Here is a 19,486-nt window from a genome sequence, read left to right as displayed (position 1 = left end):
GGTTCTGCAAGAAACTATGGAGTTTCTTGACAACCGTTCAAAAGTGGCTTGCCGATACCTTCCTTTGGAATATTTATTTGATTTTTCCAGCCTAGTCAGTCATGACTTTTTGAAAGAGTTTAATCTAACAAAAATGTTAGTGCATTTTCTAGTGCCATTTGTTACAAAGCATCCCCCAACTTTTCATCATCCTGCTACAACTGGTTTTTCCATCCTTTCATAGTTCTAAGACAAGTGAAGCCAAGGCCATTTTGCATTTCTCTCTATGCTAGACTGCCTGCCTTGCCCCATTGTCTCCCAGTCTCATTTTCCCAGTCCAGCTAAAGAAAAGAATTTGAGCATTTGGTTAAAGGGAAAACAAAAACTACTTGATAGACTCTGCTGAGCTCAAATAATTACCAAATCTTTTAGCTATGGTGAAACAGTCTTTTCTTCTGGAGCTGTTTATTGATCCATGGAGAACTACAAGTTCTTGAGGTAGATAAATAGCAGCTGACAACATGACTGGGTGAGCAGTCTCACTGCAACAGAAAATGTGTGCTTTCGGGATTCTTTAGATGGCCTTATATAACTGAAATAACTCAAAGTATACCAACCTGATTGGATCAAATTAGCCAGGCAGGTTTAATGGAAGATAGATAGACCCTCAAGTAACCAGGTCCCATTCTATGTAGATAATGACCATGTGCCTGAATCACACCAGAAACAAAGTGGTAACCAATGTAGCTCATCAAGCAAATATGCATTTACATGGGCATACCAAGGCATGCCCATCACTACCTGTGCCACTGCATTCAGGATCTGTTGGAGCTTCTGGGAGGGTTTTCAAGGGCAGCCTCATGTATAGCACTTTGCAGTAGACAAGCTGCAAAGTGACTAGAGAGCATGAGGAATAGCCTGAAGGCCCTCCCAACTAAGGAGAGGATGCAATAGGGCACAAGATGAAAATGTGCAAAGATCCTACCATTTCATTGAGCAGAAATTGTGAGGCCTGGAATATCTCCAGATCTAGGTGGCTTAAACTCCCACAGCCATTTGGTCTTGGTAGAATTAAGTTATATATCATTCTTCTTCCTCTGAATTCACACAGCTTCCAGGCACTGGAACAGGATTTTTAAAGGAAAGGCTGAGGATGGGACAATAGTTCTCAAAAACTGTTGGGTCCAAGGACAACCTCTTGAGGAGGGCGCATCTCTTCTACTTTCACTTTTATACTTGCTAGATTGTTGTCAGTCTTATCAAGTAGACCAGACAGGAAATGCAGACAGAGAAGCTAATTCTATTTTATTGTAAAGCCATATTAATAGAATCTTGCAAATCAGAAAGTACAATTCTCCACCCATTGTCTTTGCTGCCTGACAACTTAGGGACAGTTCCCCTGAGCCTCTTGCTCCACCTGCTACGTAGCTGTGGGCCATGTTCCCTCTTATCTGATTGTCCCCTAGGTAGCATTTTTTACTTGGTCCCTTCCAAGGTCATTTACACTTATTTATTTGTTTGTTTGTTTGTTTATCATGCTTCCAGACCACCTCTCTCCCTCAATTTCATGAGAGCAACTAAGGCAGGGGTGTCAAACTTGATTTCATCGAGGGCCACATCAGGGTTGTGTTTGACCTCGGGAGTTAGGGTGGGCATGGCCAACTTGACATCACTCATGTCAGGGGCATCTGTGGTGGCCCAAGTGCTCTGCCAGCGAAAATGGACTCCTGAGCTCCATTTTCAGCTGCAATGGCCTCCTGCCACCCTCTGCCAGCAAAAACAGAGTTTGGAGGGGCCAGGCATGGCCCTCCCGAGCTCTGTTTTAACTGGCAGAGGCACTGTGGGCCAGTCATTTGCTTTTTCCAGGGTGGCCTCACAGGCCAGATCTAAGCACCCTGCAGGCTGGATCTGGCTGACAGGCCCTTGAGTTTGACACCCCTGAACTAAGGCTCAGCCAAACCATTCACCAACTCCTCTAGGAAAAGCCCAAGCTCTCTCTGGAAACAGGCCCTATCAGCCTGTAGGGAAGATTGACACCACTGAGCCAAAAGAATCTTGTCTGTGCAAAGTTGCTGTTCCCTGAGTGGACATCCTGAGGGTGCAGAACTGCAGGCAGCCTTGGTACCCTTTTTTACCTAGCTCCAAAAAGCCTGTGGTAATCACATTTGTGGAAGAGTAGTACATCCTCTCCTGTGATGTTAAGGTAAGAAATACTGACAATGATAGCAGAAGGCCACAAACAGGCCTAATTTTAAAAGGGCAGGGGGACTTGAACTACTCCCTAAACTGATAGGAAAGAATACAGCCCTCAAGCCTCCTCTTGTGTTTATAATGATTGTGTCCACTTTTTGACAATCCCCACCAATTGTACTCCTCTGTCCTTCATCAACATTGTTACCTCAATCCCCCATGCTACTGCTTGAGTAGTGTCAGCTGATTTGAAAGAATCACTTCAATAACCTTCTCCAGCTTGGTTCACTTCCTACCAAAAGACTGTGCTAGCATGATTCCTCAGCCAAATTGTACAGTATCTGTTTTAGAAGGTATACCTGTTATCAGAAGATGAACTTGCATCCTAGGATGCTGTCTACCATTTCAGTAGAGCCTTTGTGAACCCAAATGTATCTTGGAAATAGATGCTATAGCCTGGTCCTTTGCTTTGCATCATGGATAGATTGAGGATGATTTAAATTCAGATGGGTTGGAACTTGGCACTACATAACCCACTTTAAAGTTTCTTTTTTCCCTCCAAGGTACATTCAAGATCTGTGGTCATTGTCATCCCATCATTGCCACAAAAGCAATCTTTCCAATGCAGAACTGCATACAATTGCCACCTACACGGTGCAGAAATGTCAATTAGCATTTTCCTCCTGTAGTGTTTGTGTGTGTGTGTAGAGATTAAGAGAATCAAAACTTACCACAATATCCAAGCATCCCTATTGAATCTACTCCGTCCACATGCCTCTCCCATCCCCATCCTAGTTACTTCTTTAAAAAGTTTGGAGTCTCTGCAGAGTTTTCTTCTTGGGTGATGGAACGTGTCTTCCACAGGAAAAGAACAGAATGTGCTTTGTTTGCAGGCTGACAGAATTGATCACAGCTTTAATTAAAATCTTTTCAGTGAGTGACCTTAAGCTCTCACACTGATACTAATGCATCACAAACGTATCCTTGCTAGCAGAGGGGATCCTGACTCCCAAATACGAAGGGGCTAAACTAGGTTGATATTATGCCATCCGAAGCCGCTGCTTCTTGTCACGCTGCATGTTACTGTTTACTTTGACATCCTCTCTTTTGACATCCAATCCTCCTGTGACTCAGACTTGATTCTGTACAGATATATTTGTATGACATCTGAGTTACTCAGGCTGCCTGAGAAAATCATGTTTTGCTGTAGAGCTAGTCAATGTTCTCAATAATTACTGCCTTTTCCTGGGCTGCTTCAGAAGACAGTGTTCTTTTCAAACACTGACACAGCTAACTGTGACGGTGCTCTGCCCCAATATCCCATCTATGTCACTTCAGCCTTTTTACTCTCATTTTCCCAGGCATCGCATCAATTGCCTTCGTTGTATTAATGGCTGAAACCATTCACTTCACGGCGTCTTCAATCTATCCTAAAATCCCCTGACACTTAGCCAGAATGCAAACTGATCTAAAGAGAACCCAAAGTTCTCTGCAGGGATGAGTCACCTTAGGAAACTTCCATTAAATGTGTTTGCCAGGCATCTGCAGCCTATTAGAGCAGCTAAAAATCTCGATCCTTTTACCTGCACCTGCTCTTACTATTTCTAACTGTTGTTCCAAGCAACCAGCATCTCTTTGAAGCTGAAAGGATCTTCATTTGCTTTTCTACTATAACATGAGTCAGTCATCCCGTTAGCTTGTTCTTTTTGTGAAACAATAAACACTGGAATTATGTGAATGAATTGCCTCCGTCAATGAGATTCAAATAGAATAGAAGGAAATCAGTTTGAACTTCAGAATGGAAGGTGTGAAAAATATGGAGCTTTTTCAGGAATAATTAGTAATCTAGGTTCTCTTTGACCACTAGATAATGCTCAGAGATAAGCAAACTACCTTCTGTGTTATATCTGACACTAAATCTTATAAGCCCAGTCACCATAATAAATGGGTTTTGATTGTTATCACACACAAAACATTTTTTTGTAATCCATCATCTCTGCGCAGATTGGCAACCTTTATTTTCATAAAGAAAAAGGTAAGCTTAGAAGTTTTTTGACAGAAAGAAAGAAAGAAAGAAACTCATAAAAATCTTGTAAATAGTATCTGCAATGAATGTAGAGTATCAAGCTGTAACCCTCATAGCAAACCAAAAGAATTAATAGAATTTAAATCTTAGTCTACAGATGCTTCCAAGCAAAGCTTTGTATTTTGCAATCTTTCTATCTCTATTTTAAGAAAGTTGAAATAATTGCCATAGTCCATCTGTATTTTCCCAACACTTCTGTATCTTTTTTTTAATGTTTACACACAGAGAGACACACATAATTATGATGGAAAAGAATGTTAAAGAAGCATTATGGAACTCTCAGACTAAATTGATTTGGACCTGATTATAGCTTGAAATCAGAAAGAAAATATTTCTCATTAGAAATAACAATTATGTTTTGCTTGGTAGTTTTTGGTTTTGTTTTGAAATGCTGATGTTGCATTTTCCTCATACTTCTGTTTAACTATATCTGTGAACTGGTTCTACTGAGAACTACTGTCGGTGATCAGTCTGCATATATAGATATTTTTTATATCTTCATACTTCTGTTGAGATGCACAAAAACACTCAGCCCGCACGTAAAATTAAATAGCAGTTTCAGCAATTATAAAGAATTAAAATTTAAAGGAAACTTGGAATCATCCACTTTACCAAATATATTTTCTGCCATGGTTCTGTATTGTTCAAAGGCACCTTGAAAGATGAAATTCTTGAAAATCCACCTACTTTCTCTCTAAGAGTTTCAGAATGCACATATTTTCTTTTGTTGTGCTTGACTTTCCATCATAGGGCTACAAATACAGTCAGGCCATGATTTGTATGCATTGAAAAGTAGGCTCGGCACAAATATATTTCGATGTCATTTGCTGCTCTCCTAGCTGCCCTTATTGAGATTATCTAGATCAGGGGTGTCAAACTCAAGGCCCAGGGGCCAGATCCAGCCCACGGGGTGATTAGATCTGGCCCACGGGGCCACCCTGGAAACGGCGAAAGACTGGCCTGTGGTGCCTCTGCCAGCAAAAACAGAACTCGGGTGGGCTGCACACAGCCCTCTTGAGCTTTGTTTTCATTGGAAGAGGGTTACTTACAGGAGGCCGTTGCAGCCGAAAACGGAGCTCAGGAGCCCGTTTTCTCTGGCAGAGGGCTCGGGCCACCACAGGCACCCCGACACGAGTGATATCAAGCTGACCACACCCACTCTGACCACACCCACTCTGGCCCTCCAAGGTAAAATACAATCCTGATGCGGCCTTCAATCTGGCCTTCAATCTGGCTCCTCATTTTACCAACCTCAGAAGGATGGAAGGCTGAGTCAACCTTGAGCCGGTCAGGATTGAACTACTGGCAATTGGCAAAATTAGCCTGCAATACTCTATTCTATCCACTGTGCCACTGTGGGTATTTAATAGCAGAACATATCATAGCATGATGTTGTCAAAAACCAAATATTACAATATCCTTTAACTTGCCCCTTCTTTATGTTTCTTATGATCCACCCTTTATGTCTCCATTTAATATTTCTCAGCAATCAGAAAATCAACAGGATTTCCATTTGCATTCCTACTGCCTTGCGAATTAATTTCTTTATATTGTTCTTAAACTTAAATTGGACTGTAAGAAAACATTGAACTGAAATTATTTAATACCATCTCATTAGAGATTCCAAGATAGGAATAATTATTTACAAATCACACTGGATGGGTTCACACAATAAACTAGGCCCGAGCAAACCGTATCATAATTTAATGTACTGTGCAAACCCAACATTTTAATTTTTCTAGTTCCAGCCAATAAACAGTACAGTAAGCAAAGCAAAACCCTCAGAAAGAATAGCCACTCTTATAGAAAATGCAAGAGATCTGTTGCTACCAAATTAAATAAATCTACCAACATAAACATACTTCACAGAAAATTCTATTCAGTGCCTGCATCTTGCAATAGAATTAAGGACAACAAATAGAAACAAAATGTGGACTTGGATTCATTCATTTTTTGCTGGCTTCCAGTGTTATCTAAATTTGTGTGTGTGTACGTGTGTGTGTGTGTGTGTGTGTGTGTTTCATAACAAGGATTGGTGGTCTTTTATTATATTTCATTTAATAAAGACCAATTCCTGTCATTTATATCAATGTAGCAAAGGTATAGCAATGTAGCAAATATTTGTATTCCATTGATGAGGCCATAAATGAAATACAAGAAGTCATGGCAAGTTGATGCTCCTCTCCTGCTTAGCAGGACTAGAATCCCTCTTTGTTATTCAGAGATTTTGGAACTCTTTTGAAATACATTACAAGTGCTGCCAAAATATGGCAGCTACTCTATAGCTTTTAAAAGCATTAGAGTCTGTCACCAAGATAATGGCTCACTGGAGATGTTCAGATGGGAATTGACTTTTTCTTCTAATATGTTTCCTGCCCAGATTAAATGCGCTTCCTTTCTCTTTCCAAAGCTTTACTATCATTAATAGGAATGAGGGAAAGGGACAGTTTTCTCCAGGCTAAGCAAACCCAGTTCTGTCAATTTTTCCTCATAAGTTCAGGACTAGACAACCTGATATTCAAATGTTCTCAACTACAGTTTCTAGTCCTTTGTCATTGCTTAGGTTGGCTGGAGTTGGTGGAAATGATTACATGTCAGCAAGTTTTTTTTCTTCATTATGCTCTCTCCTTAACCTTTATAGAGTGGTTTTAGGTACTAATATCACTCTATAAAGCCTTAATAAGACTACACCTAGAGTACTGCATCCAGTTTTGGTCACCACATTATAAAAAAGATGTTGAGACTCTAGAAAGTGTGCAGAGAAGAGCAACCAGGATGATTAGGGGATTGGAGACTAAAACATAGTCTAGTGAAGAGAAGGACCAAGGGAGAGATGATAGCAGTCTTTCAATATTTGAGGAGCTGCCGCAGAGAAGAAGGGATCAAGCTATTTTCTAAAGCACCCGAAAGCCAGACAAGGAATAATGGATGAAAAGTGAACAAGGAGAGATTCAACCTGGAAATAAGGAGAAACTTTCTGACAGTGAGAACAATCAACCAATGGAACAGCTTGCCCTCGGAAGTTGTGGGAGCACCATCACTTGAGACTTTCAAGAAGAGATTGGACTCCCATCTGTCAGAAATGGTGTAGGGTCTCCTGCATGGACAGGGGATTGGACTAGATGACCTACAAGGTCCCTTCTAACTCTGATTATCTATTATTATTATTATTATTATTATTATTATTATTATTATTATTATTATTATTATTATTATTATTATTATTATTATTATTATCCTTCAGGTCTTCCAATGACGCACCCACCAGTACTGTAACTGAGTCTATTTACTTTGTTGTTAGTCATCCTCTTCTTCTCTTTCCTTCCACTGTTCCCAGCATTAGAACCTTCTCCAGAGAGTTAAGATACCTTTGCATGAAGTGTCCAAGTAGCATTATTTGGGTTTGGTCATTTGTGCTTTGAGGCCAACTCTGGATTAATTGTCTGCCCATCTTCAGGCATCTTCTCCAAGGTGGAGGAAATGAAAGGCCAAACAATCTAGAAGGTCCTAAGTTGCCAACTTCTGACATAGGATATGCCTTCAAGCCCCATTATCTCCTGTGCTGCCCTATGGTGGACATATTCCATTTGGTTTAAGAAGATATTTCTAAACTACTGTGCTCAGAACTTGATGTGATTCCTTACACAGCAAAAGCTCTCCATTTCTTTTTCTTGTGGCCAGCAGACTCTAACGGCATTAACACCTTAAACTTGGTAAAGGTCTGATTACTTCACTTGCAGAGGATTTCTTAAATGAGGCAAAGATCATAAAGTTTGACTGGATTGCAATATCTCCATGGAAGAACTGGGAATGAATATACAATGTGCTATGCCTATAACTCTGTTCAATTATGCCAGGGATCTCTTGTAGAAATCTGATGAAATTACGTAAATCAGCGTTCCCCCAAATTTTTCAAAGTAGTTGGAAAACGTTGCTTGAAAGGGGTTGCAATTTGAAAGGATATGGAGGATACCAAATGAGGGAATACAACTATAAATGGTTAGAAATAAATTTACTTCCATAGTTTATTACCCACAATTTAATTCAGGCCACATCATACTGATCTTGGTATAATGCACACAACTGCACAAATGAAATCTGTATCTAAGAATAATAAGTGACTGAGTCTTTTGACTGCTAGCAATGCTTAAACATTAAGTTCTATTTCATCATATAAAGGGTTAATGTAATAAAGTCTGCTATTTCTGTTTGCCACCTCATCTTGAGTTTCCTCCACAGAATGTCTATTGGCTAAAACCTAGAAGAAAAAAGAGAAAATGCACATGTTGAATGCAATTCCTGAAAACTAATTTGGGAACCTAAATGCTTTGAATAGAAAAGAGCTCTTGCTAAGGTATGATGAATTCATACTATCAGTCCAGTATTTATAGTTGACAAAGTAAACGTAGTCCTTGACTTACAACAAGCTGCTTGGTGACCATTTGGACTTATGAAGGATCCGAAAATGCTACTTATGACCTGGCTTCAAAGTTCTGACATCTCACATCTCTGCAGTTACATGACCACATTTTGGGGGCTCAGCAACTGGCCTGCATTTATGGCTGCATGCAGAGCCCCTGGCCATGTGACTGCAATATACGATTTTGCCAGACGCCAACATTTACTTCTGGTTTCCAACAAAAATCGCCCCATAGTGAACAGATAGTTCACTTAATAGCCACCAATGTGTCTACTTAACAACCATTGCATTCGCTTAACCATGCTATATTCACTTAATCATCACTGTGTTTCTTAATGGCTACTATGAAAAAGGTCATAAAATCAGGTTTGGTCACACAGGTGACCCCATTATGACCATCATGACTTACAGCTGAATGCCAGGCTCAATTATGGTCATAATTCAAGGACTACCTGTAACGTTTAGGCTGTTCATTTGCTGTGCACATAATGTCATTTCTGCATAAAGAAAACTTGAACTTTATATTTAAACACATTTTATAAATGTGCAATAGAGAGGCAAAGTTGCTTGGGTGACATAAAATCTCTCCTTTATTTTTACAGAAGTGTACTCTAGGTAACAAACCAAATATGCTAAGATATAATACTTAATAATTTTAAAGGTGGTTTTTGTTTTTTTTGGCTTGGAGGTTTGAACCAGATTAGGATTACAATGGGGTAGTGGGTAACTTCCCCCCTAACCCCACCCCACCTCACTTAGCTAATAGTAAGAGACTACTTAGGCCATCAAGTCCAACCACCTAGTTAGTGCAGGAGCCCAGATTTAACAATTCCAATATGATGGCTGTTTAGCCTTGTGCGAACATATTAATAACATGGAACCCACCACTATATGGACAATTTGTTCCATTGACAAACTTCTTTGATATCAATCAAAATCTACTTTCCTATAACATCAACCTGTTATTTAGTGTCTTGCACTCTGAGAGTAACTCTTCACCTACTTCTATGTCACATTTTTTTTCAGGTATTTGAAGACGTCTAGCATAACAATCCAGTCTTCTGAAGCCTAACAATGTCCTTCAATCTTTGCAGACAGCTTAATTTATAGTTTCCTGATCACTCTTCCTTGCACTTTTGTCAGTTTGTCTGAATCCTTCTTAAGATGTACTGCCCAGAATTAAGTGGAATTATTATTTCTTGCGATTTTGATGCTACTTAGCCTTTTTTCCAGCGACATCATGCTACTGACTCAATTTAAATTACATTTCCATTTTCTACAGTATTAACTAACCTGCCCAATCTTGTGTCATCTGCAAATTTGTAAAGCATTCCCTCTACATAGAAGCCATTAATATATAATATACAGAGCTCAGAGCCAAATGTTGTGGCAGTCCATTTAAGATCTCCCTTCTAGTTTAGCATTGATAAATATTCTTTGAGCAGTTTTGACCCAAGTACGTGTTCATATAATTATTATGCCATCCACCCCATGCTTAACTAACTTACTAATTGGAATGTCATGGTTGTCCTTTGTCAAATGCTTTGTTGAAATCAAGATATATTATCCCACAACATTTCACAATCTGCCAAGGAAGTTATCTGATCAAAGCATGAGATAAGATTAGTTTTGGAAGCCTTGTTCTGGAGAAATACATAACCTGATATCTAGTATTTACACCTTGTTTCAAGTTGCTTACAACTCAATCTTTTTATACTGTAGAACTGACAGACTGGATAATGGATCCTTATTTTTCCCTTTTCTGAAGATTGAGACAGCATTCATCATTTCTCCAAGGTTTCTCTCAAATAATACATAAAGGTTTGGTAGATCACCTGCATGATTTTTCAGTACCCTAGTATGCAGTGTATCTGACACTGAAGATTTAAACTTATTCAAAGTAACATATTCATTTACCATGTTTTTATTAAACTTAAGTTTCCATCTTGCCATTTTGTCCTGCTCTTCAGAATTGCTTGTTGGAATGCACATCACTTTCTCAGAAAAGGCTAAGGTGAATTGAGTAGTTCTATTTTTCTTTATTCTTCTCTAATGTTTGCAAGTTCGCTGCATTTTGATCTGGCTTTTATTTTGAAGACATCTGAAGAAGTCCCTTTTGTTCTTAGCATTCTTGTCCAATCTTAACTTATTGTCTTGAGACAAAGGAAGAGGGACCACACCTGTATAACATCAGTGCTCGTAGGAAGTGCGGTTTGCTCTCTGTACAGGCCATGCCACTAGTATATAAAATGAGAGCAAATCCCACTTCCTACTAGCACTGATGATGTTACCTAGTTTACTAATGAAATGTCTGCAAGAAAATAACCAAGCTCAGAGGGCACTAAGACTCAGTTCAACCTTGAGCTACAGATATTTTCTTTTATTATTAAAATCAACTTTCTTAAAATAAAAAAAATGCACTTTAATCATCTTTAGCTTTAGTTTTCCCTTACAATCAAGAACTCCACTATGATATGGTTTCTTTCCCTTTAGATTACTGCTATTTCAACTTTCAGACTATGTCTACCATATTGGTAGTATCATTGACTTAATGAAAGTGGAGTCATTTGGTCCTACTCTAAGAGATTAACGAAAGGGAAGTGATCTCTTCCAAAAGCATATATTCAAACACTTCTATTTTATGGCATTCCTCCTCATGGGAGAGCTGCAACATTTCTTCTTCATCAGGCTGAAACCAAGATTATAAACCTAAATTTCTAATTTACTCCTAAATAATAGCACCAATCTATATCTCAAAAACTAAAATTATTGTTTATTATCTGAATAACATTAGCAGGTTTTAGATCAACATCAGCAGACTGGGTATCAGATTTATGACATAAAACAATGTTGTATAAATATTTTTTTTCTATTTTTAATTTCACATCTTTGATGGATATCTCTGTCAGTTAGAAAGCTATGAGATTTAATTTTTTTTTTTTTAAAAAAGGGTTTTCCCCTTTTTCCCATGCCAAATTGATTTTAGGAGAAATCCAACATTGCAAATTGGGGAAAACATGGTAATATGAAAATATTGGATGGAAGAAGGGATATTGACTTAGGACCAACTGATAAATGATGAAGAGGAAATTTTAGCATACTGCTCCATCACTGGAGGTTTTAAAGAACAGACTGGACAGACACTTGTCCAGAATTATATAGGGTCCCCTGCTTGAGCACTAATGATCCTTCCAACTCTGTTATTGTCTTATTCCAAGTAAAACATAAATATCATCTATTAGATGTAGCCCAATGGCAATATTTACAATTACAACATTTGCTAACAAGATTGTTTGGATCAGCAAACAATCACTTTTTCAGTTTTGGGATACCTGAGATACTAGAACAATTTGTTAAAACCCTATTAATTTTTTATTACCATATTGGTAGATTTGTTACCAATAAATCATTTTGATATGCAGATGTTAAGATATGAGTAGAATAAAGAATCAGAGCTTCCCAATCATCTAAACAATGGAAGAGTATATTATCTTCTATAGCAAGACTGTCAATTGATCTCAAATTATGATTTACATAACAAAAAATATAACTTATTTGACTTTATTTTATTTGTATAAAAAAAGGATTGTTAAAACAGCATTTTGTTGGAGATGAAATGTGGATAATGTTTTTTTAAAAATACATTTTACAATGTCCTATACTAACCAAGTTTTGGGAAAAAGTAGTGAACTCTGTAGATATGATTGTCAAAGAAAAGCTAAACTTCTCAGAGAATAATATCCTCTTGAACTGCATGCCTACTATATGGAACAAACACATAAATAGATTCTGTGTGCCCTTACTATGCCAAAAGATCATAGTATTGGAGCATTAGGAAGTATGTCTCCTTTCACTCAGTTGATTGAAGATCTGATTGCACTTATCATCTATGAGCAGATTGCTTATAGATGTGGATTTTGTATGGACAGGTATGATGAAATGTGGGATTTCATACAGAATATACAGTAGGTTAAAAATAGCTTTATTAAACCTATCAGAAATTTATATGTCTTGACCAATATTGCATTAGGCAAGTATATATAGAATTGTAACTGTTTATCATTATAATGACATGTTATTTTTGTTGTATTTTTCCACTTTTTGTTATAGTACTTTTAATGTGTTTTAATAATGTATGTATTGTATCACTATTGTTTTTATATTCTGCTGTTTTTTTCTTTTCTTTTCTATTAATTAAATAGCAACAATAATAACTTCACAGCCTTTTTGCTTTAAAAGATACTTTAAAAATATTTTAAAATTGCAATTCTGGGATGGAGTTGGGCACAGGAACAACTGGGTAATTTTGGCACCCTATTCCAATAAGAGATCTTTATATTAGATGCCCTTATCCCATTCCTACAGATTCACTTTTGAGACAAGGTATATTGGGTGGCTTGGCATAGATCAACTGGGAATGTATTCCAGCCTTTGCACTTGTATACTGCATATGTTTTTTCTCCCACTGATTTCAGTACAGCAGGGAAACTATCAGAGTAAAGTAAAGTTGGAAAAATGTTGATCACCCACATTTAGTGTTGCCAGTGCAAATACAGGAGGGATAATGTGGGTGGTTGCTTTTTGTTTGTTTGTTTGTTTGTTTTGCTTTGAGTTCTGGAAGTTCCTGTCACATTGGTGGAGGTGTATTGTTCATACATACATAAATATATAGAAAATTGAGCTCTTACACTTGGGTTACTTGGTGTGTCAAACATGGGATTATCAAACCCTTCCTCAGTTGTCCCACCAAAATCTTCTTGATCCCTTTTTTGGTTCCACACAGAGGAAAAATTCAGAGAGGAAAGAGATCTGTGAAAATAGAAATGATAGAACGTTAACAAAGACAATTTTATTTGATTTCTTAAGAAGAGTCACCGAGATCCACTGAATTTAGTAAATTATCAGAACTTGAAAACTGGCCAAAAAAAGAAGCCACCCTAATATCAGCAATCTTTGTAACAGATGTGTGAGCTAACATAATAATATACAAGAAAAATAAAATAAACTCTCAAAGTATACTTTGGTATTTACAGGGCATTTATGCTGCACAAGAATTGATGTCACTGTGATCTAAATTTACTTTAGAACTGCAGTTTAGGCTGGATTAATAAGAACATGTATTTGACTGTATAAAGATACTGAGTGATTTCTCAAACACACCCATTTAGAGGAAAGGAAAAGACTGGTAATAGGTTTCCAAGATACAATGAAATTGACATGTGAGAGACATATAGCAGATTTGATAGTATATTGTCTTCCTTATGACCATAACTTTTTGCAAGATGGCCTCTCTTTGATTTGACTGCTTCATCCCCTGGGAAATGCCATGTTTTGGGTATCTGCCATGAAAAAATGCCTCCTAATGGGACCCCGTAGGTGAGCCTTTTTTTGCCACACACAGCACATCTTTTGGAACAGATAAAGTTGGCTTTCAAAACCTGTTTTTTCCTCCAGTCACTCGGCTAGGCTATTGGAGGAGCCCATCTGGGAAATGATTTAGGAATGTGAACATGCTGTGATATGGCTTTGGTTGTGTTGAATGACAGTGTGGTTCTATGACGTTTATGCTGTTTGGTTATTTTATTTTGTGTTTTTAAATTCTAAGTTAGCCATTCAATTTCCCTTAGGTGGCCATATATGCATTGCCTAAACTAACAAACAAATGTATTTAGCGTGCCATCTCCAATGCTGTGGAATATGCAGGCCTATCAGTATCAATTTATAATTACTTTTGGAACTGCAATTGAATGATAGCTCCATATTGTTCTTTATCCAAGGCAATATAATTGGGCTGTCCCTGAGGTAATAGTTATAATGGCTGTTTATAAAGCAGTCAATGGAAACATTGCAGATTGATTGATTGATTGATTGATTGATTGATTCATTTATTCATTTATTCATTTATACATATACTTTTTGCAATAAATCACACAAGAAACAGAAGCAGTGACAAAGCATGTAAGCAAGATTAAGCAGAGCATATTTAATACCTCAGAAGGAACTCAAGTGCAATACCTACCTTTTACAATCCCAAATACTTCTATTATATCCTTGCACCCTCACCCACAAGGGAATTCATAGATGCTTTGCCCTCAATGCTGTTGACCAGAAGATTCAATAATATTTCCTATCCAGAATACATGTGCATATAAATCAGTCCTATCTATCATTCTTGGATGACAGAGTTAATCATTCTTCTAATCACAAATTATCAGCCCTGATCTCAACAGGCAATTGGGTGTTTCTTATTAAATAACCAGGATCATAAAGCAAGAGAGTGAGAAGACAATATAGGTATAATACATGTGTGTGAATAAATCTTTTTTTTAATCTCAGGTATTTGAATTTTGCTTTTTTGTTTACTTTGGTCTGTGACTAAATTATTTCCTCCTCCTCCTCCTCCTCCTCCTCCTCCTCCTCCTCCTCCTCCTCCTCCTCCTCCTCCTCCTCCTCTCAATCACCATCAAATACATCAATCATCAAACACCTAAGCAAATGAAGGTTCACAAGGGCCACACAAAATAGTCCACCTATGTAATTAAGGAGGTTGTCTCTTTGATTGTTAACCTCCTCACCTTGGGGGGTGGGGGGGGGAGGCCTGAGCAGAAATCCTCCGAAAATCATGTTTGATGGTGATATAAGAAGCTGAACTCCTTTTATTCCCTACAGCTGCATAAAAATCACTGTTATTCCTTTTAAGATGACCTCAAGTCACCCTGAAAGATGCATAATAAATTTGATCCCATCTCATTATAAGTTTGTGTGACTGTTCAGGAAGCTGCTCCTGGCTATCTCTGCATTCAAGAAAGGAGCTTTCTCCTTGCATATTTCAAATCCTCTTGTGATGGATTAGCACAGCCCTCTTATTTATAACAGGCACCACATGAAACAGATGTAATCAAAACCGTCTCTTTGTAACGGTTCCATTTCAAATGGGATTCTGAAATTTAGCTCTCAGAAGAGCTGCTCTCTTGAAATTCCTATACATATATCTATTCCCCATGGGAAATAGCTGGGCTATTTCCTCTTAATATATGAAGGAAGAAGCAAGTGACTTTTTGACATGTCCTTCTGGTAGCAGAAGGAGCTACAAATCATGCCCATGCATATTTTGCAGATTTAATTTTTTTTGTTCTGAGCTGTGGAAAGTATTCCAAGGAGTCTCATCTCCAGAGACATAATATTGCTTATGGGCTTCCAGATTATTTGCTCAAAGCTGTCCTCTTTAACAAGGCATTTTCCCCCCAGGAGCGGTTTGACTTGAAGATGTTATCTATTTTCTCTGCCCGCTCTTGTTGGTTGTTCTTTTCAGCGTTGTATTGGCCTTTATTATTAGACGATGGCTAAAATAATTTGGTCTAAGTTATTTTAATTTTGTACTGATATAAATGCTGTTTGCCACCTTGAGCGGTGCATATGCATTAGAAAGGCAGGAGGCAAATTTTCATATTATTAAATAAAGCAAAGTATTAGGCCTTGTTGGCTTCATTTTATGTATCGGTTATTATACGAAATCATATTTTCATGCAATTTGATCTTGGCAGTCTCGGGTTTGTTTAAAAAAAGCACCATGAATCGCTCCCCCCTTCCGATTTCCACCCTTCATGGAGGCTATTGTTGTTTTTCCTCAGTGTGGCTGCCAATTGGGGGATGGGGATGAGGAGAAGGAACATCTCTGTTGCCTAGGCAACCAGGCCAATGCTCCCTTGGATCTCCAAATGTGCACCCCCATGAAAATAATGGTGTGCCAAGCCATGGAATTTCAGTGCAGATGTTATTACTTCTCACATTATACCAAGAAGTTAGATGTATTAACTCTTAGTCCGTGTGTAGTTACACTATGAATTCTATCCAATCTAAGCTTCTATTTTGTCCTGGAATGAGCTATGGAGCCAAATGTTTGGTAGACTGCTGGGAAAAAGAATCAGCATTCCTAAAGGATGGCAGAGTGTCAGAGCTTAGTCTTTATACATGGAGCATCATTCCTGATTAACATTGAGAAGGTGTTATTTTTCCTCCACTGGTCGAGTCCAGTATTTCTCATCCTTGCCAGCTTTACTATATGTGGACCACCCAGAATTCCTCAACTTGCATTCCAACTAGGGAATTCTGGGAGTTGACACCCACAGATTTAAAGCTGCCAAGATTGAGAAACATTGAGTTAGACTGAACAAAAGTGCTCCCAAAGAAAAAAGAAGCATAATCCTAAGCTTAGCTGGGAAAAAGTCATTCAGTGCTAAAGCTTTCCTTCTTTTGAGAGGGATGAATTGGTCAAAATATTGGCTGATGGGTCCGGCAATTCCATCCATCTCAGTTCTCCTTGTACCACCAGCAAGCAAAGATATTTTTATTCAGACAGGCCCTTTGGCATATGAGCTGCTTTGACTGCTGAGCCAGCTGAGTATGAAGGTTTTTCCTTTTGATCTCACTTTTCTTGTTACTAACAGCTGCTGGGAGCTCTATTTTGGGGAAGGAAAGGTTTTGTTTATAAAAAATTAATGTACTGAATTCATAAATTATAACTTTTGTTTTAAAATCAAACCAAAGCCAACCAGGTAAATAGAAATATCATTTTATACAGCAGCACTACATGATGCTTATAGTATATCTTCTTCTATTTGTCTTCTATATTAATACTGTAAGTATGCAATTTAAATTTATGTTGTCTGAAGGGGCTCCTTGAGGTTTTCCTTCATTCCAGGAGATCACTTTACTCCATTCTCCTGAGCCTTTTACCTCCAGATGTTCTAGTATTGTCCGTCTCTATCCAGGATGTCTTTTGATTAGGAACGTAAAAGCTGAAGCCTCAGCTTTCCCAGTTACCTAGTAAGAGAAGACTGAAAATTGGTCCATTCTCATTATCGTCTCAAAGCCATTCTTTGTGCTGTTTTAAACCCCATAATGACTTTGAATCTATTTTTCTATTTCTCTAATCCTGCCTATGTTACAAGTCAATTCCAAGGTTTTAGTTTAACCTGACAGACCTCTAAAGCAACTCGTGATCAAAGTCTAATTTTTGGTTCTAGGTTTGGAATTCTCCATTCATTTTCTTGAGGTTTCTTCAAAAATATCCAAAAGTCCAAAAAAATGTCTTCTAAAGATGTGATATTATATTTTTTTTTGCATTAATATTAAGCCAAATGTTTTAAAAAGATGGTTCAGCTGAGATTTCCAGTCCATCTTTCCTAGGATCCCACATGATTCCACTGAAGTTTAGTTTCCAGAATTCCTCCAAGCAGTGTACAGTTGTAACAGCAATCTTCCTTTTGTGTTACTTGCCCAAGGAACCCATTCTTAGATTATTCTTTATAATTTTTATCCTGGGATAGGAGTGCCATCAGCTAAAAAAACATTTCTGTTGTTGAACTAATTGACTGTCTTTCACTGACTCATCGCATGACCACATTCCAGAGCAGGTTGACTAAGCCTAGTATCATAAAACCCTTTAAAGCCAAATCCCTATCTCAAATGTTACAAAACTCCCAGTTCAGATTCCTAGGATGCTATTCTGATTATCTTACTGTATTTCAGATTCAGCACTCCATTTAGTAATTGGGATGATCCTAAATGAATCTTTCAGATAGAATTTCCATAGCTAAACACTGGAAAGATATAATTTTGATGTTGGAGCACTGGTACTAGAACGTTTAGCATATTGCTATAGCTGAGAAATTGCTTACATTCCTCAGCTATGTTTAAGTCAACCTAAAGTTAAAGCCTTTGCAAGTATATGGTCTGGTTTTGTATCTTATGCTACCCATGGGGACTATAATTGTTTCATGTCAGATTAATATGGGAGAAATATTAAAGAATTATTAATATGTGATTTTATGACTTGCTTTTCTTGTCTTCCTTTTTAACCCTTATACGTATGTGTATGTGTGTATAGTGTATGTATGTATTGTAATATCTTTATAAATAAAAAGATATTTAAAAATATTGGCAGAATATAAACAAAAAAACATTAACATTAGCAAATTACCTATTCACTATTAATTATCCAACACAATGCAAAACTCTCTCCTTAGCCCACCTCTGCATGATATTAGAAGGATGATATAATAATGCTTTTTTTATCCCTATGGCTTGAAGGAACCTGAGCCTTTAGTCCATGTATTCCATCAATTCCCTTCTACATCAGCTTAGGCCCTGCCCTGATAACTCCACCTACAAAAGAAGCTACATCTGTTCTGAGTATGATTTCATTTTCCTTTTACTGTCAAACCAGAATCTTGACATCTTCAGAAGAGTTGTAAACAGTCTTTCCACTGCTATTGCTTTATGCAGGAAAATACTCTTCTAATTTTAGGATCTTATAAACATACAAAGTTGTATTACAATCTAATCAATTTGTTTTAAGTATTTAAATGCTATAAGATTCTACTATTTTTTATTTATAGTGCTTTGTGGGTAGAATCAGTCTATTTATTTCTATAATTAATCCATGTTTTGGGGACTTATAAATGTTAACACAAATAGTACAAAATCCTGGTCAGTTATCATAACAAAGAAACTAGAGCAGTTTGAAAAGGTAGAAAGTACTATCCCAGGATAATTGATTTTCAAAAAGGACATAGACTAGGTCATTTAAAAGGGGGGGGGGGAACCTCTGGTTAGAGCACCGCCTTTGATGCAGGAGAGCAAGTTTCAAGTTCTGGCTGGTACTTAGCTTACCAGTAGGGTTCGTTGGGAAAAGACCTTTTAATGCTTCACCTGCCTACATCAAATAAAAGAGTGACATGAACCAGGAGACTCATACCAATTCACTTATCACCCAGATCTCTACAGTAAGCCTTCTAATGTTAAAACAC

General features: G+C 37.6%; 1 protein-coding gene across 1 annotated transcript in view; it reads right to left on the bottom strand.

The window, feature by feature from the left end:
- Positions 1-8,309: 8,309 nt before the first annotated feature.
- AMN (amnion associated transmembrane protein) overlaps positions 8,310-19,486 on the bottom strand; it is a 105,125-nt gene continuing 93,948 nt past the window's right edge. Inside the window, exons 11-12 of the mRNA XM_087954294.1 lie at positions 13,364-13,484; positions 8,310-8,513 (exon numbers count right to left, since the gene is read on the bottom strand). Coding sequence (XP_087810420.1) covers positions 8,403-8,513; positions 13,364-13,484 — 232 coding nt within the window. The 3' untranslated portion in view covers positions 8,310-8,402. The remainder of the gene's footprint in view (positions 8,514-13,363; positions 13,485-19,486) is intronic.

Source organism: Notechis scutatus, chromosome 1 (genome assembly GCF_049901735.1).
Source record: "Notechis scutatus isolate UNSWTSFEM ecotype Mainland chromosome 1, rNotScu1.2, whole genome shotgun sequence".
NCBI lineage: Eukaryota > Metazoa > Chordata > Lepidosauria > Squamata > Elapidae > Notechis > Notechis scutatus.
The sequence above is the reverse complement of the archived record's forward strand: the minus strand, read 5'-3'. Positions and strand labels throughout refer to the sequence as shown.